The sequence below is a fragment of the Hoplias malabaricus genome, chromosome 14 (genome assembly GCF_029633855.1).
Source record: "Hoplias malabaricus isolate fHopMal1 chromosome 14, fHopMal1.hap1, whole genome shotgun sequence".
Taxonomy (NCBI): Eukaryota; Metazoa; Chordata; class Actinopteri; order Characiformes; family Erythrinidae; genus Hoplias; species Hoplias malabaricus.
Genome location: NC_089813.1, coordinates 14551006 through 14572194, shown reverse-complemented (window position 1 = coordinate 14572194; position 21189 = coordinate 14551006). Strand labels below are relative to the sequence as shown.

The following is a 21189-nucleotide window of genomic DNA, read 5'->3' as shown; positions in this document are numbered from 1 at the left end:
CTCTTCAGGTTTTGACAACTTTTCATTATGAAGAATTTAAACATCCAAAATAAAAGCTTGTTAAATGAACCTACAACAACAGCCACAAAATACCGACCAGTCACATATTCACAATACACTGACCATGAGTTTTCAAACCTTTTTTTTTCTTGTAACAGCAGAACCAGCCCAGTATGATAATGAGGAGCAAGATAACAGTCCCCCCCACTGCCACTCCTATTATAATAGCAGATCCAGAACCTGAGAGTGGAAAAATATAGAGAATATCATTTAAAGTTAAATACTTTACTGTAGAGTTAGAGAAAGCATTAAATTACAGGAAGCTTTTTCTCACTTCTGACTGAGATCCAGCTCCGTGGAGACTCTCCTTTCTCTGGGTGTTTACAGTGGTAGAGACCTTCATCAGCCTTTGAGACTTTATGGATGGTCATCTCTCCTGTCGTCTGCTTCTGGAGAAGTACTCCATCTTTATAGAAATCAGCTGGGAGGAGTGAGGACTGTGTGGAGTGATTTAAACAGCGGAGAGTCAGAGAATCACCCTCAGACACAGAGTGGACAGGACTCTCCAGAATCACATCACCATCTGCAGGATAGAAACAGGAGTCAGTAAAAGTGTGCTGTGGTATTTAGTGTGACTGTATTTCGATTTTTATTACATTATGCTTGAAAAATTAAGCCCAATATTATCTTTCAAAACCTCAGTAGTCCTCTGTATTAAGCCTCTATTATTGATGAGAATAGTGGAGACTCACTGTGCACTGTGATGTTGACAGGATCACTTCTCTCTCCAGATTCAGACTGACACCAGTAAACTCCAGTGTCTGATGTGGAGAGGGAGCTGATGTTGCAGGTAAACCCTGGAACTGAAGAACAGTTGGACACCTGCTCACTGTGTGGGTATCGTCTCACTCTCCATCCAGCAGAGTCTCTGTGTCCCTCACAGCTCAGTGAGAGAGAGTTAGTGATGAAGTGTTGAGTTCTGCTGGGACTGATGATCAGAGACACTGGAGGAGAGTTACCTGAAAATACACAGAAGACGGATGTGTATCACGTTGCTGAATACTAACATAATGCTTGAGAAACACACTGTCCACAGAAAGAACTGGTTTAATGAATAAAACACATTGTGGAGGAAGATACACTTGTGTTTAAATGATATTTCACACTTCCAGTGCATACGTCTCCTTCAGATTCAAAGACAGATCAAATATTTTGACTTTGTACTAATAAATGTGGACTGTTCTGACTGTATATTCTTCACCGGCTCTAGTTCCTCACCAGTGATCCATAGCGGCTGTGGACTGCTGTACTGTGTGTGAAAGGCTGGTTCTCCTCTCTCTGCTCCACACACATAAACTCCTGTGTGATACGGAGCAGCAGGACTGAGAGTGTAGGAGCCTCCAGCTCCTCTTCTGCTGTCTGACAGGAGCTCTACAGAATACACCACTTTACCATGAACATCTGTAATCTGGGTTAAACCTTGTCTGTAGGGAACAGCTCTGTACCAGCTGAACGTCCAGCCTTTAGAGGAGATATTAACCTCACAGCTTAGAGTCACTGAGTCTCCTTCAGTCAGCCAGCTCTGTGGAGACACACTCAATACTGCCTGGGCTTCACCTGACACAGACGACATGGAGAATAGAACAGACACAAACATGTTTATACAGAGGGAGAAGATTATTACATACAGTATAATTAACAAGAAAATACACCTCAAACCCAGACTCACCAGACACAGTCAGTGTAACAGCATCACTGATCTCTGACTTCTGAGAGTCACTTTTCCTCTCCCCTCTGCAGGTGTATTTACCGCTGTTAGACTCTGTAACAGAGCGGACTGTAATCTCCTGTGATCTACTGAACTGCTTTAGTTCATTCTTATCTTTAAACCAGATGTAATTCCACTCAGTGTCTCCTCCTGCCTCTATGTCACATCTCAGAGTGACATTCTCTCCTTTAAAAACATGTTCATCAGGCTTTACACTGGACACCACAGCTGTAGGATTATCTGTAAAAATACAAATGATTAAATAACAGTTCATGAGACTCTTATTGAATGAGAGTTGGTTGTGAGATTATATTAATAATTTACCTTTTTATATTTATTCATTCATTCATTTATTGTCTGTAACTGCTTATCCAGTTCAGGGTCAAAGTTGGTCCGGAGCCTACCCAGAACCACTGGGCGCCATGTGGGAGCACACCCTGGAGGGGGCGCCAGTCCATCGCAGGGCAACACACACTCACACATTCACTCACACATTTATACTTTTGGAAAGCTTTGAGGAGCCAATTCACCTAGTAACCTGTGTTTTTGGACTGTGGGAGGAAACCCGAGCAGACACAGGGAGAACACACCAAATTCCTCACAAACAATCACCCAGAGCAGTTAATATATATATTATTTAATCAGAATGGAAATGGTCACTAGTGAATCTGTTAAGAGTTAACATTAAAAAAGTTATATATCAGTTTAAAGATCATCCGTTATAATTTTGCCTCAGAGTTTCTAGGCTTGAATGAATAATTTTAGAAAATAACCTTTAACTGATATATTACCTTTAATCTGAATGTTCTTTAAACTTAAAACAATGAGCAGTTCAGCGGTGTCCAAACTCTTTTCAAACAGTATCATATAAAAAGTCTTAAGGGCCAGTCTCTCTTTCCAAATGTATCATTCATGAGTTATTTATAACAGTGTGTTTATGAAAAACACAAATTTACAAAACAGTTTGTATTTATTAACTACTGAATTTTATTTTAGAGCATTAACTGCTGCAGGAGATCAAAAGAGTGTAAAATCCAACATTTTACTGCAGATACTTCCCTCTCTCTTGAAATCGCCGGTTCTCACGGTCTACTTTGAGGTTTCTTTTGCTGCAGAAATCACCAAATGTCGTTCTGTGAATTACTTTGTTGGTCCAGAGCAGGGGTGGGCAATTATTTTTTCCATGGGGCCACATGAGAAACAGAAAATATTGTGGAGGGCCGGCCAAAAGGCTGATCTCAATTCTGCATAATATTAACTGTACTTCTTTGTAAAAAGCAGTAAATAGCATTGTTTTGACAAGCTGGTAAGAGTATATGTTATAATTAAGCAATGAAAACATGAGGTTGCCTTCCAAAAAATGTAATTTATTCAAGCGAATTTCACAAAACAATGGGAAAGGCAATTAATCACTAAAACGGCATCATAAAAACACGCTAAACATGCAAATAAAAATAAAAAAAGAAGCTTGGTAAAAAAGCCTTGCTGCTTTTGCAGTTTAGCTAGCAAAGCTTCCGATGTCCGCGCCCTTTCAGCATCAGTCACGTTCTTGTATTTCTCCCCGTGTTTCGTCTCGTAATGCCGACTCAAATTGTAGTCCTTAAACACGGCGATCTGCTCCCCGCAAACTAAACACACGGCTTTACCTCTCACTTCAGTAAATAAATACTTAGCAGTCCAATTTTTGTTGAAAACCCTGCATTCGGCATCTACCTTTCTTTTTTTAGCATGAGCAGACATTTCTGAGGGCTAAAGTCATCTTGTGACTTGCTAGTGACAACGATCAAATCACGCCCATGCCTCAATATACGTTTTGCGTCATCATGTACGTAAATAAAAAACAACTTCAAAATAAAAGCAATGCAGCTTCAGTCCATGCATCAGGTAAAATAAGAAAATATGTTTATTTTGTAATTTCCAATTAACGTTACACGGGCCGGTCAGAGTCAATCAAAGGGCCGTATGCGGCCCGGGGGCCGTACAATGCCCAGGTTTGGTCCAGAGAAATAAACGGTGTTTATGTTTAGATTAGTTCATTAACACAGTGGTGCAGTGTCCTATACATTAGCGCTCTACTGCCACCGTCAGGCGAAAGGAAAAACCGCCAGGTGCCAGAGGGCCACTAATGATGTATTCTTTAAAGTAAAGCCGCGGGCCAATTAAAATCTTACAACTGGCCGCATTTGTACAGCCCTGACATAACTCTTTTACAATAAACATTCTCCAAAACAACAACCAGTGAAAGGTGTTTTATGAAACAAACACTGGCTTCATGCAAAGAACACTATTCTCCACCTTTACACTGAGGAGTGAAACTGTAGATTTATTTATTCATTTTTCACCTCATTATGTAATAAATATATTTATGACGGGCCTCAGAGCTGTTTAGGTTTATGTTGTTTATAAAACTGGAGCCTCATGTTGGATTCATTTTTAAGGAAACAGCTAGATTTATTAGAAGTCTGACAAACACAAATAAAATGTACTCACACATTTAAATTAATAAAATAAGAGCTGCTGCATTCAGTTTTCTTAGTCGAGACACAGTCTAATTTAATCTTCATTGTTTGTTCACATCTCTAGTTTCATTAAAAGCACAGTTCTTAATGTAATATTCTTTCAGGCAATGTTCATAAAAATACACCACCCCACCCCCTGATAAAACTCACAGATAAATATGTGACGCTGTGGAAGGAAGATGTGTTATGAATTCTGAATAATGTTGACTATTTGTGTGTGTAGTGATGTAAATATAAATCATTACATGTTCAGTCCTAATAGCAATAAATATCATCACTTAGTGAAAGTCTCTTACTCACCAGTGACGTTTACCCAGAGTGCATCACTGTAGTGTGTGTAGTAGACTGGGTGTCCTCTGCCAGCTCTGCACCTGTACTGACCTCCATTAGAGTCACTAACTGAGCTGATGGTGTAGATGGAGGATCTGGTTCTGATCTCAGGGCTCTGTGTGTTTCTGGACCAGTAGAAGGTCCATCCAGCAGACTGACCCAGTGTACAGTTCAGAGTCACTGGGTTTCCTCTCAGTACAGATCCACTACGGCTTGAAGTGAGTGTAGGTTGAGGTATTTCTTTTAAAAAAAAAGTCCATCAATTAAAAAAAGTCCATTAATGGAATTTGTTTATTGGAAATCTCTTTTGTGTTTTTTTTTAAGTTTAAAGAGTTTTAATATTTTACTGAAGCAAAGACAGTGAAAGTACAGTGAATTTTGATTTTACACCAAAAAACTGTCCGATTTTAAGTCACTGAAGCTATAGAGATAAATCCGTTTATACAGCGGAGCTAAAGACACAATGTTAATACATTAATAGTCATTAGTAATCCGTTATAACACATAGATAAAAAGGGCAATAGTGACCTACTGTTTGCCAAATAGTCAACCCACATCCATCTACATGTTAAACCTCGGATCTTGCCAAATACTGACCTTATATTGTCTTCCCCAGCAGTCAGCATTGAGCCTATTGGGGCAGTGTAATGTCAGTTATCCGCCGCTTGGGGCAGGTGCTCACAGCAGCTCTCGATGTTTGTATCAGTGGGTAACGGAGGCGTTGAACAGTTAAACAGTGTTTTATGGCTCTAATGATGTAAATATCAGCCGCATAGTTCTTTTTGTTTGTTTGTTTGTTTGTTTTATTCAGCTCAGAGTTTTCTTCTATTTTATCTTCATTTGTACAGAATTCTCTTTGTGTTTCTCTCCATTTTGTCTCTGGATTCTGCTTTGGAGTAATTCTCGGGTTGTGTCTCGGCTCGTTTTTCTTGTTGCCGCTTTGCCCTTTTGTATCTAAGTCCAAACGGCTCGAGTCTGTCTCTAATCTAATGCTTACATCCAACAAGCAGCTGAAACTGCTTTATTTACATGGATTTCCCTGGAAAACTGGAGGAACTCTGTTCCCGTTCCCTTACAGACATAATGAACTATGGTGTATTTTTTCAGTAAAACATAATAAATATAATAAATAATAAAAACATAATTAAATCTGTGAATCATTATGTAACTTACACATGAAAACTGCAGATTTTCAGTTACTGATCAATTCCTTACCAGTGGTAAACAGGTCAGAGACTGAACCACTGTCCAGCAGCTAGAATCATCTACACACATTAGACGTGTTGCCTGCCTCTAGTTAATAATATTAGGTGCTGCAGCTTATTAAAAATACAGCAGCTAGAACCGAGCACATCTCCCCGATCCTCAGGTCACTGCACTGACTCCTGATTAAACACCGGATTGATTTTAAACTGATATTAATTGTTTATAAATCAATAAACTGCCTCAGAACTAAATATATTTCAGATCTGTTTGAAGTGTATGAACCCAGTAGGGCCCTCAGATCACTCTGGACTGGTCAGTTAGTAGTGCCCCGGGTCAGAACCACACAGGGGGGGCAGGTTTCAGTCACTATGCTGTCTGCACCTGGAACAGACTCCTGGAAGACGTCAGATTTGACCCAAATATTTCAATCTTCAAATCTACACTAAAGACCTTCCTGTGTCTTTGATGAACACTGCACTCAGTGTCACACTACAGTCTTCATTTATTCCTTTACATCTCTAATTTATTATATACCTTTTATTTCCTTATTGACTGTTTATAACACTTTCTTTATTTTTCTCTTTTATTAATTGTAACTCTCTCAAAAGCCCTTCTGAGGTGTTAGATCTTCAGTTTAACAATGTATTTTCTGTTATTGTTTTGTGTGCATTTTATGATTTAATTCTTATTTTATTTTTATAAAGTTGTAATTATATTTTAAAATGTTAATTCTTCTACTGTAATGTTTCTGTACTGTTTTGTAAATCATTTTGAATTGTCATTGTGTATAAAAGGTCTTCTATAAACTTGTCTAATACAGATATTTTCAGGGATTAAAAATGTCTGAACACAGGGGAGTAATCTGAGAGGTCCGATGGTGGATCAGCAGTGGTTTGCAGTCAGTGCCAAACATTTTACGCCAGTGGACGGATATATGCTGCTGGACAGAAGACCCTGAATGTTGTTTTATTTAGTCACACAATGTCAGAACAAAGTGTGATCTGGAAAATGTCCTTTTCACCACTTCAAATTAGACTTATCAATTTATTGTAGACGAACCTAAAGAAAAATCATCTCCAGAATATTGACTGGAGCTCCATCAGCGGGTTGACCCTCAGCAGTCCCCTTCAAACCCCCCCCTCTCTCTCTCTCAGAGCTCTGTGTCCAGCGTTGTGTGAATTCTCTGCACATTTCTGAGCGGGTTTCTCCTGCAGTTTTTAAATCTCTTTTTCTGTTTCTGATCGTGGCTCCTTTATTCTCGCTGGGATTTTTGGATCGCGGCTTGTACTTGTTTACCTCATGTTTATGTCTTTTTTGGACTCTGTGCTCTGCCCCTGACACTGGTTTTTGATCTGTCTCTGGAAACTGTCCTCCTTGTGATTTCTCTGACATTGATCTGGACTTTGATTCTAAGGTTGTTTCTCTCTGTTGTATTTGTTAATAAAACCTGCAAATGGATCCAGTTCACTCTGTAGACCCTTCATTACAGGGTTATTTACCTGATAAACACACACCCATCACTGGTATATGATGATATTTGTTCCTTTTACTTTTTAAAAATAAATAAATGTGCTCATTCTGTGCTGTTTGAAAGACACAAATGGACTCTGTTTGTTTCCTGAATTTGGAAAATGCTACAGCTCCATAAACTCAGACTCGGTGGATAAACTCAGACTAAGCTTTACTTCAGTGATCAGTGGAGGTTTTGCTCATGAAGCAGCTGATATGAGACGTGCTGTGGTGCTGTGAAAAAGCCAGTCGTGTGAATGAAGAAGCAGAGTCAAACGATTAAATATTTAAATAATGAAAACCATAACTTGTAAAAATGTGCTGGACCTGATAAACCACCCACACTGTCTCCATCAGAGAAACAACACTTAAAGCTTTCATCTACGCTCCTGAAAACATCCATTCCTCTGCTGTGAGCTATATTTCTAATGCAATATAATGTAATAAAGGTGTTACACTCACCTGATACACTCAGACTAACAGGGTTACTGGTCTCTGTGTATATTTGTCCTGAAGATCGTGCTCCTTCACAGGTATAAACACCTGCATGAGACCCATCAACAGAATCGATTTCATATTCCTTCTTCTGAGAATTTTGGACTTCAGCATTATTCTTGTACCACACATATTTCCCATCAACTCCACTGTTTATTTCACATGTCAGAGTGACTCTCTCTTTGATGAAAACACGTGCAGCTGGCTGGACCTTCACTGTAGGCCTTGGTCTCACTGTCACAAAATGAAAAGTCAAAGTGAAATGATTATTGTAACAGAATAAAACCTTGTATCTCCTTTTATTAAACATTTGTGACTGAATATGGGAATAACAACTGTCTTCTTTCTTCATAACAAACAAATAAAAAACATGGTCAAACATCCTAAAATATAAACAAAACTTTATCAATCCCCTGTAAAGTTATGGATTTGAAAAGAAATGTTTTCTTCTGAGAGCAATCCTTCTGACATTTTTAATTTATTTAATGTCTGTAACTCTTTATCCAGCTCAGGGTCGAGGTGGGTCCAGAACCAACCAGGAATCACTGGACACAAGGTAGGAACACACTCTGGAGGGGGCACTAGTCCATCAGAGGGCACCACACACACGTATGGATACTTTTGAGTCACCAATCAACCTACCAACGTGTGTTTTAGGAGTGTGGGAGGAAACCAGAGCACCTGGAGGAAAGCCACATAGACACAGGGAGAACACATCTCCTCACAGACAGTTACCTGGAATGGGGCTCGAACCCACAACCTCAGGACCCTGGAGCTATGTGACAGTGACACTACCTGCTGCACCACCCTGCCGTCCAATGACATACATGAAATATTACTAAACATCTATAATCATAATTCTGAACTCATTTGTAAAAACTGAAACAGAAGTCATCCCATAACTCTGACTGTAATTGAATGGTATCACTGTAGAACACAGAATAATAATCTCCCTGAGCGCTGCACACTGGAACTCTGTTCCTCCTGGAGTACACACTGCTGCACTGACTGTGTTGTTGTGCCTATCTTCAGGAATCAGAGGAGGGTGTAAATACTGAGAGTCTTTTGAGGTATATTTATCAGACGGCCTTATAAGACAGTATTAAGAAATGTTCAGTGTGTTTTTTAGAGCATATGGCTGAACATATGTATGTGCGCTACAGAGAGGGATGTTTAGGATAAGCTGTCAGTGAGGCAGGACACTATTAATTTTACACCCTCCCTTAAGTGCATGCAAATGTAAACTATTCTGTATGTTTGCCTTATTTGGAAAGGAGAGAGCAATATAGACAAAAGGATTCGAGCCAGGAAGGAGAGAGACAAATAGACACGGGAGAGAGAAGACCCGAGCTCAATTGAACACTACTCTCACGGGATCCTTAAGAACCCGTAAGACACTGTTTTGGTAAATAAAGATGTATTTACACTTTTAACCGTGTCTGCGGAGATTCTTTTCCATCACCTATCTTCACAAAACAGCAAGAGTTAACAACAAAGTTGGCGACGAGGATGGGATTTGAGCTGTGACCTGTTTGCTTCAGATGACCCCTGCATTCGAACTACCGCTTAAAAGCCGGCAAATAGAAGGTGAGATTTTCACAAATTTGAGCGCTGGTTGGGTGTTTGGGCTGTCTGATGCAGAAGGGTTGCACCGAGATAGACTCATTAGTGTATGCAGTGTTGTGTTGGAAATGGTGTTGGATAAAGATTCTCCGTTCTAAATTTTTAACTATAGTCATTGTAATAGAGAAATGAAGAAAATAAAAGGGAATAATGAAGAAAAGAGTAAAGAGGAAAAAGAAAAGGAAATGTTGAAGTATAAGTAGAATAGCTTAATTAGTAACGATAAGGTGAGCTGATGATGACATGCACGTTTGGGTAAACAGGGCCCTATTTTTGCTTGAAACTGTAAGACATGAATCACAGTCATTGCGTGAAAGTAAGCTTTGAGTTTTTTGGAATTGGATTGTATTGAAATAGTGAGAAGCCCTGGGCCCAGTGGCATTTGGTTAAAATTTATTTAAGGTTAAATGGAATTTAAGGTTTTAAGGATAACGAAGAGAAATATATGGAAAATAGAGGAAAAGAGAGTTAAATAAAGAAAGGAAGCCGCAGATTTCGGATTTAAGCCCTCGTGGAGGCGGGGTTAGCCCGGCCGCAAATCCTGAAAAATTCACTAGGTGATTTTTTGGGTCAGTTTGATGAGAAACTGGAGGTGTGATGCAGAGATTTAATTAGGGGTGCCCACTCGAAACACTGTTGACGAACACTGTATTGATGCTGCCTCTTTTTGAATTATTACACCTCATAAGGTAGCATAAATTAAAAATAAGGAATAAGAAATAAGGAATAAAGGAATAAGGGCGGCAATAAAAAGCATGCTGTTAATGTGTGAATGGGTCGACTATGAGAAATTGTGTTAAAAATGATGAGTGTGTGTAAGCGCTGTTTGGAGGATTTTGGAATATGTGTGTGTGCCTAGTGAGTTAAGAAAAAGGAGTGTCTTGCTGTGCATGTGTGTGTGTCAGCTGAAAGAATTTTTTTGGGAGAAAAAAGAGAAAAGGGGGAGTGATCAACCCCCATATTGAGTGTGTGTGGGGGAGAACTGGTTTCTCCCTTGCGCTGTAAAAAAGCCATGAATTTTCTGTGGGAGTGTTTTTAGAAAAAGGGGGAATGTGATAAATGAGAGATTTAGAAATTAATAGGGAAAGAAATTTGTAATGGTAAAAATTATGAGCTTCGTTCAAGGACAGTTATTTAAAGAATATGAACCTCAATAAAATGAGGGGTTTGTTTATTTATGACAATGAGCCTGAACGGAAGACGTTTTTAAAGTAAAAATATATAAAGTAAAAATAAATGAGCTTTCTGGGAGACAGTAAATTAAAGAAAATATAGACAATGAGCTCCAGAAAGACGTTTTTAGATGCTGAGAATAGGAGAAAGGAGAGCAAGGTGTAAAGCTGAGTAATTAATAGAGTACATTGGAGAAACTGTAAGGTTTAATCATGGGAATTAAAGGGAAAATTGTTATTGGGGAAAGGAGAAAAATCTTTTGAAATCTCCATATGATGGCTTTTTATTGAGAAAAAAAAAAGGGATCATGGGTCTAGTTCCTCTCATTTTATTGAATTTTATTGAAATCTTATGCTTTGCAAGGGGGTCTCTTTCTGCAAGTGTGTAAGGCCTAGAATTCACTTTTGAAAAAGAGAGAAATGGTAGGACTTTGATTTGTGATGTACTGATAAAAGCCACGTTGATTTGATTTAAATAGAAACTAATAGTTATTGGGCATATCTGAAAATATTGATGTATAGTGCTGTGCAGGGGTTTGGAGCTCCTGAGAATGGGTGCGTTTGAACTGAATTTTTTTCATGGGTGTGGTGCTTGTGTTGTGCTTATGATCTAAAATAAAAGGGAATAGAGGATTAATTTAACATAGTGGGTGAGAGTGAATTGGTGGAGCAGTAATTTGTTTGTGTTCTCTTTGAATGCAATAGTTTGATGAAATTGAGATATATTGAATGGGGTAATTGTTTTAGGCCAGTGGAACTGAGGAATGACCTTATATGGAGAGAGCTGCTACAGGATGGAAATTAGAATTGAATTAATAAAGTGTGTTGGAATGGTGTTATTTCAGTTGCTCAGAAAAAGGGATTGAATTTTATAGTCTATGGTGTTGAGATCTCTGTGAAGTACTGTTACTTTATATGAGAAAAATAATAATTTTTAGCTGCCAAATGATAAGTGAAAGTACTGCCAAATGTGTGAATATTGGATAACTCTGAGTGTTTGGCATTGGTGCTTTCTGGGGTTTAAACATACCACTGCGATGTTTATATGTGAAGAGTACAACATAGTACATTAATCTTATCTTAATATATACATCTTAGGAACCAAGATGCAGGGTTGGAAATTTACTATCATGTGGTCATAGAATAGTATGTGAAATGTTTATGCTAAACTGGTTAAGCCGAACCAGATTGAATTAAGGATGAACTTATTGCTTGAGATTAAGGTCGTTTGGGCTTCAAGCCAATGAAGAGATTTGTTGGAGGTGTTTACAATATTGAATGAAGGGTAAAAATGTTATGAATGAACTAAATGTTGATCAATAAAATACAAATAAGCATATTGAATGTTTAATTATTAAGAAGTAAGCTGAATGTATTAAATTTCGATTTGTCTTTTTATCCTGTGGGGTGTGTGTGTGTATATGTGTGTGAGTCTCATCTTAAAGGAGACGGTGAGAAGACCAGGAGAAGAAAAGGGGGGTCAAATTTGCCCATAGCAGAGCAGACTGCACAAAGGCCAGTCATTTTATCCACAAACTTCTTTCACAAACACCTGCATTGATACATTTAGATTAAATCATTAATAGGTCTCATTATTAAAAGGTAATAATTGGAAATTCATTGATTTGTTTATCTATTTGCATTTAGTCCATTATTGGTGCTATAGTACATGACATAGACTTCTTCAAAGAAAGCTTGGCAACAGGTTGTTCATTTTTAAGGTAATAATTTGATCATAAAGAATTAACAACGTGGTTTATGAAGAAAAATTATTATTTGAAAAGGGATTTATGATCTAAGCTTTGCTATAAGTGTATGGGGTTGCAAATATTTAGTGGTAATCATATTTAGAAGTGCTTGTTGAGTCTTATATAAATTTGTATATTCTTTAATTACAAGATAGTTATTGAATGTTTAATAAATCTAGGTTTATGGTGCACTTAGTAGTTATATCACTTAATAAAGGGGATTTAGTGGTGTGAATTGTATTGCATATTAAGGTTTGATTTCTCTGAAGTTGGCAAATTCAATTGGGGATTGATTTTTATTGATTGTGGTAATATAGTGGCCTAAAAAACAGAGGAAAGAGGGAGAGAAATAATTAATAAGTGTAAGTTGGGAACATATTTAGTCATTATTATGCTAAAAATGGGCACTAATGTTTCAAAAGGGGTTACTCCTGTTGATATAGTTAAGAAAAATAATCCTTTAATAAAAGGCATTGCAAGAAGGAGCACATCCTTGGATTTCAAAATTGGAAGAGCTTCTGGTGGGAACGCAGCCAGCAATAGGTGACATAAAGAGACTTTTAGCAAATCTCCTGGGAGTTCCAGCCATGGAAGAAATTCTACAGAAAGCGGGCCTAGAACGATATGTAAGAACTGCTGTTAATGATCCAGAGCTGTTTGCTGCAATCAGAGGTCGAATGTGGAGAGCATTGAAAGATTCATTTCCAACCAATGTGCATCCTGACAATATCCTGATTGAGCCTTTGGGAGAAGATGAGAACCCAAGAGCCTATGTGTTCAGAGTCCATCAGGTATGGAGAAAGGAAATGATCCAGATTTAAATCAGATGGAACAGTCAATTTTGCGAGCCAAATTACAGAAGGGACTACCCTTACCAGTAAGAAGTAAACTGGCAGAAGTAGTGGGTCTCGGAAGCATGGCAAAGAGTGTCTATACAGATCATATAGCCCATCAAGTGGAGCTATATAGAAAGAAGGAACATGATCAGAAAATACAGGATGAAGAGACCTTCAGGAAGCTGAACCAAATACAACTGGTGGACAACAAGAAAAAAGAAAAGAAAAAAGCTGTAGTCATACAAAGTCAGCCTCCTAATCAGCTAGGACCGCATCTGGATCAGACTCAACCTCAAGTGAGCCAGTCAGCATCAGTTGCTCCAGTGACTCCCTGGCCACAGCCAGTGTTTGGTCAGGTGCAGACATGGAGAGGAAGAAGTCAAGGAAATCTAGGAAGAGGAAGACCAGGAAGATTCAGTCTGAACTTCCAGCAGCCTCCTGAAGTGTGCTATAATTGTGGACAGTTTGGTCATTTTGCTCGTGAATGCAACCGGCCAGGAGGAAACTTCAGGGGATACTTTAGAGGTGGATTCAGAGGAGGATTCAGAGGACAACCAAGATCAATCAAGGGACCTGTGAACCCTTATAGGGGCCCGGAACCAGGATTCTAGGGATGCCCGGAGAACTCGTGTGGGAGGTGTCAGCTGGTAGCAATAGGGCCGGAGAGAGATCCAACAATAGAGGTGAAAATAAATAATCGACCATTGACAATGATGGCAGATAGTGGAGCTGCTTTCACCTGTATTCGGCCTGAAGATGCTATACACCTCCCCAGGTCTGGTCAGATGATTCGGACAATCGGGTTTGAGGGAGTAAAACAGCTGATTCCTCTCACAGAACCAATTGAGCTCTGCTATAAACATCTGAAGACTACAATACCCATACTGGTATCAGAACATACACCTATTGCACTTTTGGGAAGAGATGCTTTGTGCAAACTGAACTGTACAATAAAATGTACACCGGACGGCTGCCTAGTGGAAGTGCCAAGTGAAATGATTGATCAACTGATGATGAAAACAGAGACTGAAGCTTCTTCAGTATTTTGGATTGGAAATCTTAGCGAAGAATTCTTGGAACCAGCCAAGATGTGGGAGAAGTTTATTGTAGCAAACATGCCTGATGCAAAGACTCCAGAGTATCCATTTCATTGTACACTGAAATACTTTAAGGATGCTGAACAATCAGATGGAGAGCAATGGCTGAGTCATCAACCAAAGCAAGTTGAATTACGTTCATGTTGCATAATTTTGGGACCACAAGGAGCTGCTATGAAGATAGACAAAAATGATTACTTGCATAAAGAGTTTGAGATGGGAAAAAGTGTACCACATGTGACTTTGCTGGTGTCTGAAGATTGTGAGCAGAAACAAATAGGTGAAATGATGGCAGAAGCAGAAGAAGTTGTCTTTAAACCGCTTAAAGAGAATCTTTCCATCTGGAGGAGCGAAGATCAGAGATTTATTAAGATTATGATTACTGCTCAAGGACAAGGACAGCCACAAGTCGTCAGGATGACACATGAATCACTTTACAATGAGAAGATGGATTCAAACTCTTTGAAAGAGGAAATGCTGCGATATGTTCCAAAATGTTTATGGTCACAACATAGCACTGACATTGGATTTGTGAAGTCAGCTCAACCAGTGAAAGTTGAACTCCGACCAGGAACAAAACCTCCGTGGAAGCCTCAGTATCCTTTGAATGAAGAAGCAATCAAAGGGATCGAACCACAAATTGAAGGTCTTGTGAAGGCAGATGTTCTGAAGATAACACAGAATCCGCAGAGTAATACACCTTTGTTGCCTGTGAAGAAGCCAGATAACTCTTATCGTTTAGTACATGATTTGAGAGCAGTAAATGAAGTAGTCGCAGACTTTCCAGCAGAAGTGCCAGATCCACATGTTTTGTTAGCCCAAATTCCTCCGAATGCAAAGTATTTCACAGTATTAGATTTATGTGGTGCATTTTTTAGTGTTCCACTAAGTGTAGAAAGTCAGGGTTTATTTGGGTTTACTTACAAGGGACAATTCTATGAGTATAAGAGATTACCACAGGGATATAAACATAGTCCTCACATTTTCAATAAAGTATTGAAAGATGATTTAGTTGGGGTAGATCAGAAGTTAAAAAGTACTGTCATTCAATACATGGATGATATTCTTCTTAGTGCACCAGATGAGGAAATAGGTCATAAACTAAGTGTAAGGATGCACAAACTGTTGTCAAAGTTTTTGTGTAGAGAAGTCATAAGCAGGTGGGGACTTCCCGATCGAATATCCTCAGATAATGGGAAAAGAGTTTGTGGATAAAACGTTGAAATTAATTTTGCAAAAATTGGGAATTAAACAGCGTCTGGGAGCTGTGTACCATCCGCAAAGTCAAGGGATTTGTGAAAAAATGAATGATGTCTTGAAAAATCGGATTGTTAAAATCTGTCAGCACACGGGGTTAAATTGGATAGCAGCCCTTCCATTAGCATTAATGGTTTGTCGCTCAAGTGAGCTGCGTGATTTACACATGACTCCTCATGAGTTGATGACAGGCAGACGAATGCCAACGCCATGTTTGCGTACAAGTGGGAAAGGTCCAAGTTTAGCTCTTTTAGAAGATGACATGAGAGCATATGTTTCATACTTAGCTAATTTACATAAAAGAATATCCACATACGTTTCAGAAAAGCAAAGAAAAGAGGAGGAGCAGGAGAGGCTGGATGAGCAAAGGAAGAATACAGTGCAGCCTGGAGACAAGGTGTTTGTAAAGGTATTTAGAAGAAAATGGTATAACGAACGCAGAGAAGGACCTTTTGAAGTTGTTCGCAGTACTGGAACGGCAGTTCAAGTCAAGGGGTCTCCAACGTGGTATCATTTATCTCACTGTGTTAAAGCACCAAGTGAAGAGGAGCCTTTCTCAAAGGGAGGAGAGGTTGCAGGTTCAGGAGAACCAAAAGAACATGAGGGAGAACAGGTTGAAAATAACATACAAGAAACAAACCAGAGTAAATCTCCTGAAGAGGAGATTGTCCCTGGTTTGGGTGATGCTGATGACTCTGTGTATATTTCTGATGATGCCAGACATGACACAGCAGATTGTAAACGAGACAAAAGGTTTGGAGAAATTGAATTTCAATATGTCCCAGAAACAGCAGGTCCCATTCCAGAAAGCAGTAATTCCATTTCAAAACAGTTCAGAGAATTGGATCAAGAGAAAAGTCCAAGACCAGTTCGGAAAAAGGTTAGACCTAAACGGTATGAGAACTAAAGAGAATGAAACTTTAAAGAATTTTACTTTTCCAGTGTTGAAAGTTAGTGAGGGGATAAATGGATCACATCTAACTACACTAATGCCTTTGATAATTTCAACAACGTCATCACCTTTCAAGACAGTGGTTAAAGCTAAATTAGGTAAAGCAGTTCATCTTCCCTGTAAATGTGGAAGATTTAATACAGGGGGTAATAGTCCTCCTGAGTGGAAAAATAGTCGTGGTGAAAAAGTGGTGTTAACAGGACCTGAAGTTGATCATTTTCCTCATGACCAGAGAAAGTATCTTTTGTTTAATGCCTTTAGGTGGTTCAGAGTTAGAGATGATTGTTCAATTCTTTTACGTAATGTTACATGGGAAGATCAAGGGGAATACACTTGTACTTATTTGGAACCAGAGCTTAAGTTTGTGCCATTTCAAAATGTGTGGAGAGAAGGGTACATAACACGTACAGTGATAGTGATGATAAAGGACCAGAGTCCTATTGAAGTTTTTACATCTATTAAAAGAGTTCAGGACCAAACCACTATGGCAATGACTTTAAAGGTTACTAAAGAACAAATTAAGCCAATTACTTTAGCTCCAGAAATAAGTAAAGGAAATAATGTAACTAATCGGATTACTACTTTAGATATGCCATTAAAGGAGATGAATAGCACTACACTGTCAATGATGACTTCTGCTTCAGGTACATCTGAATCTAGCACAACTGTTGAAAATGGAAAAATAACAAGATCACATAATGTTGTAAAAGTAACCCAGACTCCAGAAGTAATGTCCTTTCCATTGCAGAAGGAAGTAAACATAACACAGGGTCCAGAGTTAAATATGGAGCATGAAGTGAATATCAGTCAAGTGACTTTTGAAGCTAGAAACCCAATGGAAGACATGGATTCAAAGGGTTTAGTAACCATTGAGAAAATCACTTTAGAAGGGCAGAGTGAGTTTTTTGATTCTGACTGGACATCTGAAGAAATGACTGACCATTATCATGCATTACAGAAAAGAGAAGCAAAATGGAAAGCATATGGATTTGATTCTTCAGTGTTACAAATCACAGACCCATGGGCATCTAGAAATTTATGGTTTCAGCAAATAACTCATTCCGTAAGAATGAGTACGAGGTTGACTGGTCCATGTGTGGTGAAAGTTCCATCACCAAGCACATGGCCATCAATTTTAGAGACAATACCAGAACCACTGCATGCTATGTGTCAATCTTATGCTTTATCGTGGTTAATATATCAGCAAAACTCTGAAGAAGATATAATAATGGCTTTATCAGTGCATTTGTTTAGACCTAGATTAAATTGTACTTGGTTGATGAAGTTGCCATATGTGAATTTCCTTAATCAGCATGAAAATATACTGACAGCACGGCCTGATGCGATGGAAGTAAAATCTGTGGAGACTAAAGACTGTTTTTGTTCCAATGATACTCACAATGGACAGGAGATGTTTATGGGAATATCTGATTGTGCTCGTTATAAGATGGATTTTAAAGAGCCTAAACCTAAGGACGTTTTGTTTAAAGTGAATTTTCATACACCAGATAGCAAACAGAGTAGAACATTAATGGTGCAGTATGACATTTTGCCTGTAAATGTGACTATAGGAAATTTTAAGGATATTTGGTGGGTTTGTGGAGATAAAGCATACATATTTCTACCATATGGGTGGACAGGCTGTTGTTATATGGCAACATTAAAGCTTCCTTATGAGGTTTATACTCTCCAAAAAGTTGAAGCAACTGATGAAGGGAATTCTGAAGGTAATTCTGTGAGAAGAAAGAAAAGGGAAATGGCTCAGTTTCATAACTTGGAAGCATATCATTGGAGAATCAGTATAGGAGAAAAATGGGGTATAGGATTATTCCCATGGTATGGTGTGACATTTTTAGCAGATCATATAGATAATATTACGTACACTTTACAAGGGTTTGCTAATGAAACAATAAGAGGGTTTCAATTTTTGTCAAATACTCAAAAAAGTCACAGATTAACATTGTTGAAACATGACATGGCTCTGGATTACATTTTAGCTAAGCAAGGGGGTTTATGTGTAGCTTTGAATCTAACAGGGGATGCCTGTTATACTTTGATTCCGGATAATTCGGATAATATGACTAGTGTTATAGAAGCATTGAAGCATATAAGGGAGGCGTTTGGTCCATCAAAAGGAGCTGGATGGTCTGTGAATGCTTGGTTATTGGAGAAATTAGGACCACTAGGAGCAATGTTGGCTCAAGTTTTTGGAGCAGCTCTTTTAGCAGTGTGTATAATGTTTTGTTTTTGTACACTGTTGTTAACTTGTGCAAAAGCTATGATTTTGAGATGGGTTGGAGTTGTAATGCCTGGAAATCAAGTACAGATGCCATTATTAAGTAGAACCGACTCAGACAAACATGAGGAGGAAATGTTGGAAAACAACCTGGTAGAAAGATATCCATTTTGAATATCCACTTTTATATATTTTTCCATTCACTTATGAAATTATCTTTTATTTTGTTAGGTTTATTATTTAGTAATCAAGTATAAAGATTGTAGATGAAAGTATACACTGTAGCTTATTAAACGTATTAATCCATTAATGTTACTATTATTAAAGTTTTATTTGATGTTTATTTGCATCTGTCATTTTTGCAAAAGATACTGGCTGTTGTTTCTTTCTTCCAGAAAGAAAAAGGGGGGAAGATCACTGTAAGGGAGGATGGTTGTTCGAGATTCCTGAAATGCTGCAGGGATCCAAAAACTCAAAAGAGGACAATAAAACAGAAGGACTTTGAAACAGAATGGTGAAGACTTGCTGAAGCTCAATATGTCATCAACATCACATCAGAAGACAATATTATGTCATATGTTTCTATTGAATTGTTTATTATTAGTAATCTTTGATAGTGATAAACCATTATATGAGTGATATTAAAAATTTTAACAACTGTTTATTATGAAGATTTATAGACTGATGAAATGTAATCTGTGTAAGTGTATTGAAATCTCAGAGTTTTTGTTTGTTTTATCGATGTTAGGGCCAAGGGGTGTGTCAGGTAGGGAAAGGTCCACTGGAAGGTCCGATGGGTCGACCAGCCTGAATTTGGACATTGGTTTGATTTTATTTTCTGAGATTTTTATATACATTTACTTAAGTCAACTCCCTACACATATAGAATAAATTTAATTGGATTGGAGTACAATTTTTTGTGATCGCCTGGGCAGAAGGGGATCGTTGAGGGAATTTTTCCTGTCTAAAATGTTTGAAGGATTTTCAAGAAAGATGGCTGCCTGGCAGGTTTTTTCGCCCTCACACTCCATGAAATTTTGTTACATCATAATGCAAGTGATGTTAAAATTGTGTGTAGGAAGGTATCACTTATTTGTTATGACATTTACATGTATGGGTTGCTTAAATTTTTACGAGACTTTAACAGTCTCGAAGGGAGGAAATTATGAGGTATATTTATCAGACGGCCTTATAAGACAGTATTAAGAAATGTTCAGTGTGTTTTTTAGAGCATATGGCTGAACATATGTATGTGCGCTACAGAGAGGGATGTTTAGGATAAGCTGTCAGTGAGGCAGGACACTATCAATTTTACACCCTCCCTTAAGTGCATGCAAATGTAAACTATTCTCTATGTTTGCCTTATTTGGAAAGGAGAGAGCAATATAGACAAAAGGATTCGAGCCAGGAAGGAGAGAGACAAATAGACACGGGAGAGAGAAGACCCGAGCTCAATTGAACACAACCTCTCACGGGATCCTTAAGAACCCGTAAGACACTGTTTTGGTAAATAAAGATGTATTTACACTTTTAACCGTGTCTGCGGAGATTCTTTTCCATCACCTATCTTCACAACACAGCAAGAGTTAACAACACTTTCCTCCAGAAAATCTCCATCCAGTCGACTGTGGCAGCTCACAGCTCAGAGTAACTGTGTCTCCAGTAAAGACTGTGCTCTGAGACTCCACTCTCAGTCTGGGTTTTACTGCTGATATGAAATGATGAAGTCAGCACAGCGGCTTTTCTTTTCACAACAAAAGAAAGTTACACTGTGGTGTGTTGGAAAAGTAAGTTACTCATTTTCTCAGTTACAGCTACAACAATTAAATATGAATCTACATCTGTTTATGATCAGCTCGTCTACAGAAGACCCTGAGTGGTGTTTTATTTAATCACACAATGTCAGAACAAACACGAAGCTGGAGAATGTCATTTTACACCACTTATCATCTGACCCATTAGGTTTTATCTAGAAAAATGTACATAAAAATTGGAAAACAATCAAAATCAAACCAATCTGTTGCAGTACACCACAAAAATGCATAAAAAAAAATAAAGAGAATTTTTTTTTGTTCTGGAGGCAGCGCTGGTTTGAGGCAGAACAGATGTAATTGATACCAGCCAAAAGACAGTGATGGACCTGATCAGCACACACTGGGTGGAGATTTTCAAACACCATGCCGTCAACCTGTAAAACTCCACCTAGACCCCATGTGTGTGTCTGCTCTGACTGTCAGACATGTCTCTGGAGGAAATAAATGTACAATAAAATTTCATTTACTGTATGTTACTGTAGACTTAGTTCTCTTTCATAATTTGTTGGAAGTGCTGCCAAAAAAATGGTGTATGATGTAACTGACTCAGAGGAACCTGCAGAAAGTTATAATCCTCTGCTGCCTCTGAGGCAGATTCTGAAGAAGTAATTTCCTACGCATTTGAAT

At 38.4% G+C, this 21189-nt stretch overlaps 1 protein-coding gene across 1 annotated transcript in view; it reads right to left on the bottom strand.

Annotated features, from left to right (window-relative positions):
* Positions 1–219: 219 nt before the first annotated feature.
* LOC136666301 (Fc receptor-like protein 5) overlaps positions 220–21189 on the bottom strand; it is a 116126-nt gene continuing 95156 nt past the window's right edge. The window contains exons 9-14 of the mRNA XM_066644397.1: positions 16454–16478; positions 14546–14556; positions 1730–2008; positions 753–1019; positions 342–583; positions 220–240 (exon numbers count right to left, since the gene is read on the bottom strand). Coding sequence (XP_066500494.1) covers positions 220–240; positions 342–583; positions 753–1019; positions 1730–2008; positions 14546–14556; positions 16454–16478 — 845 coding nt within the window. The remainder of the gene's footprint in view (positions 241–341; positions 584–752; positions 1020–1729; positions 2009–14545; positions 14557–16453; positions 16479–21189) is intronic.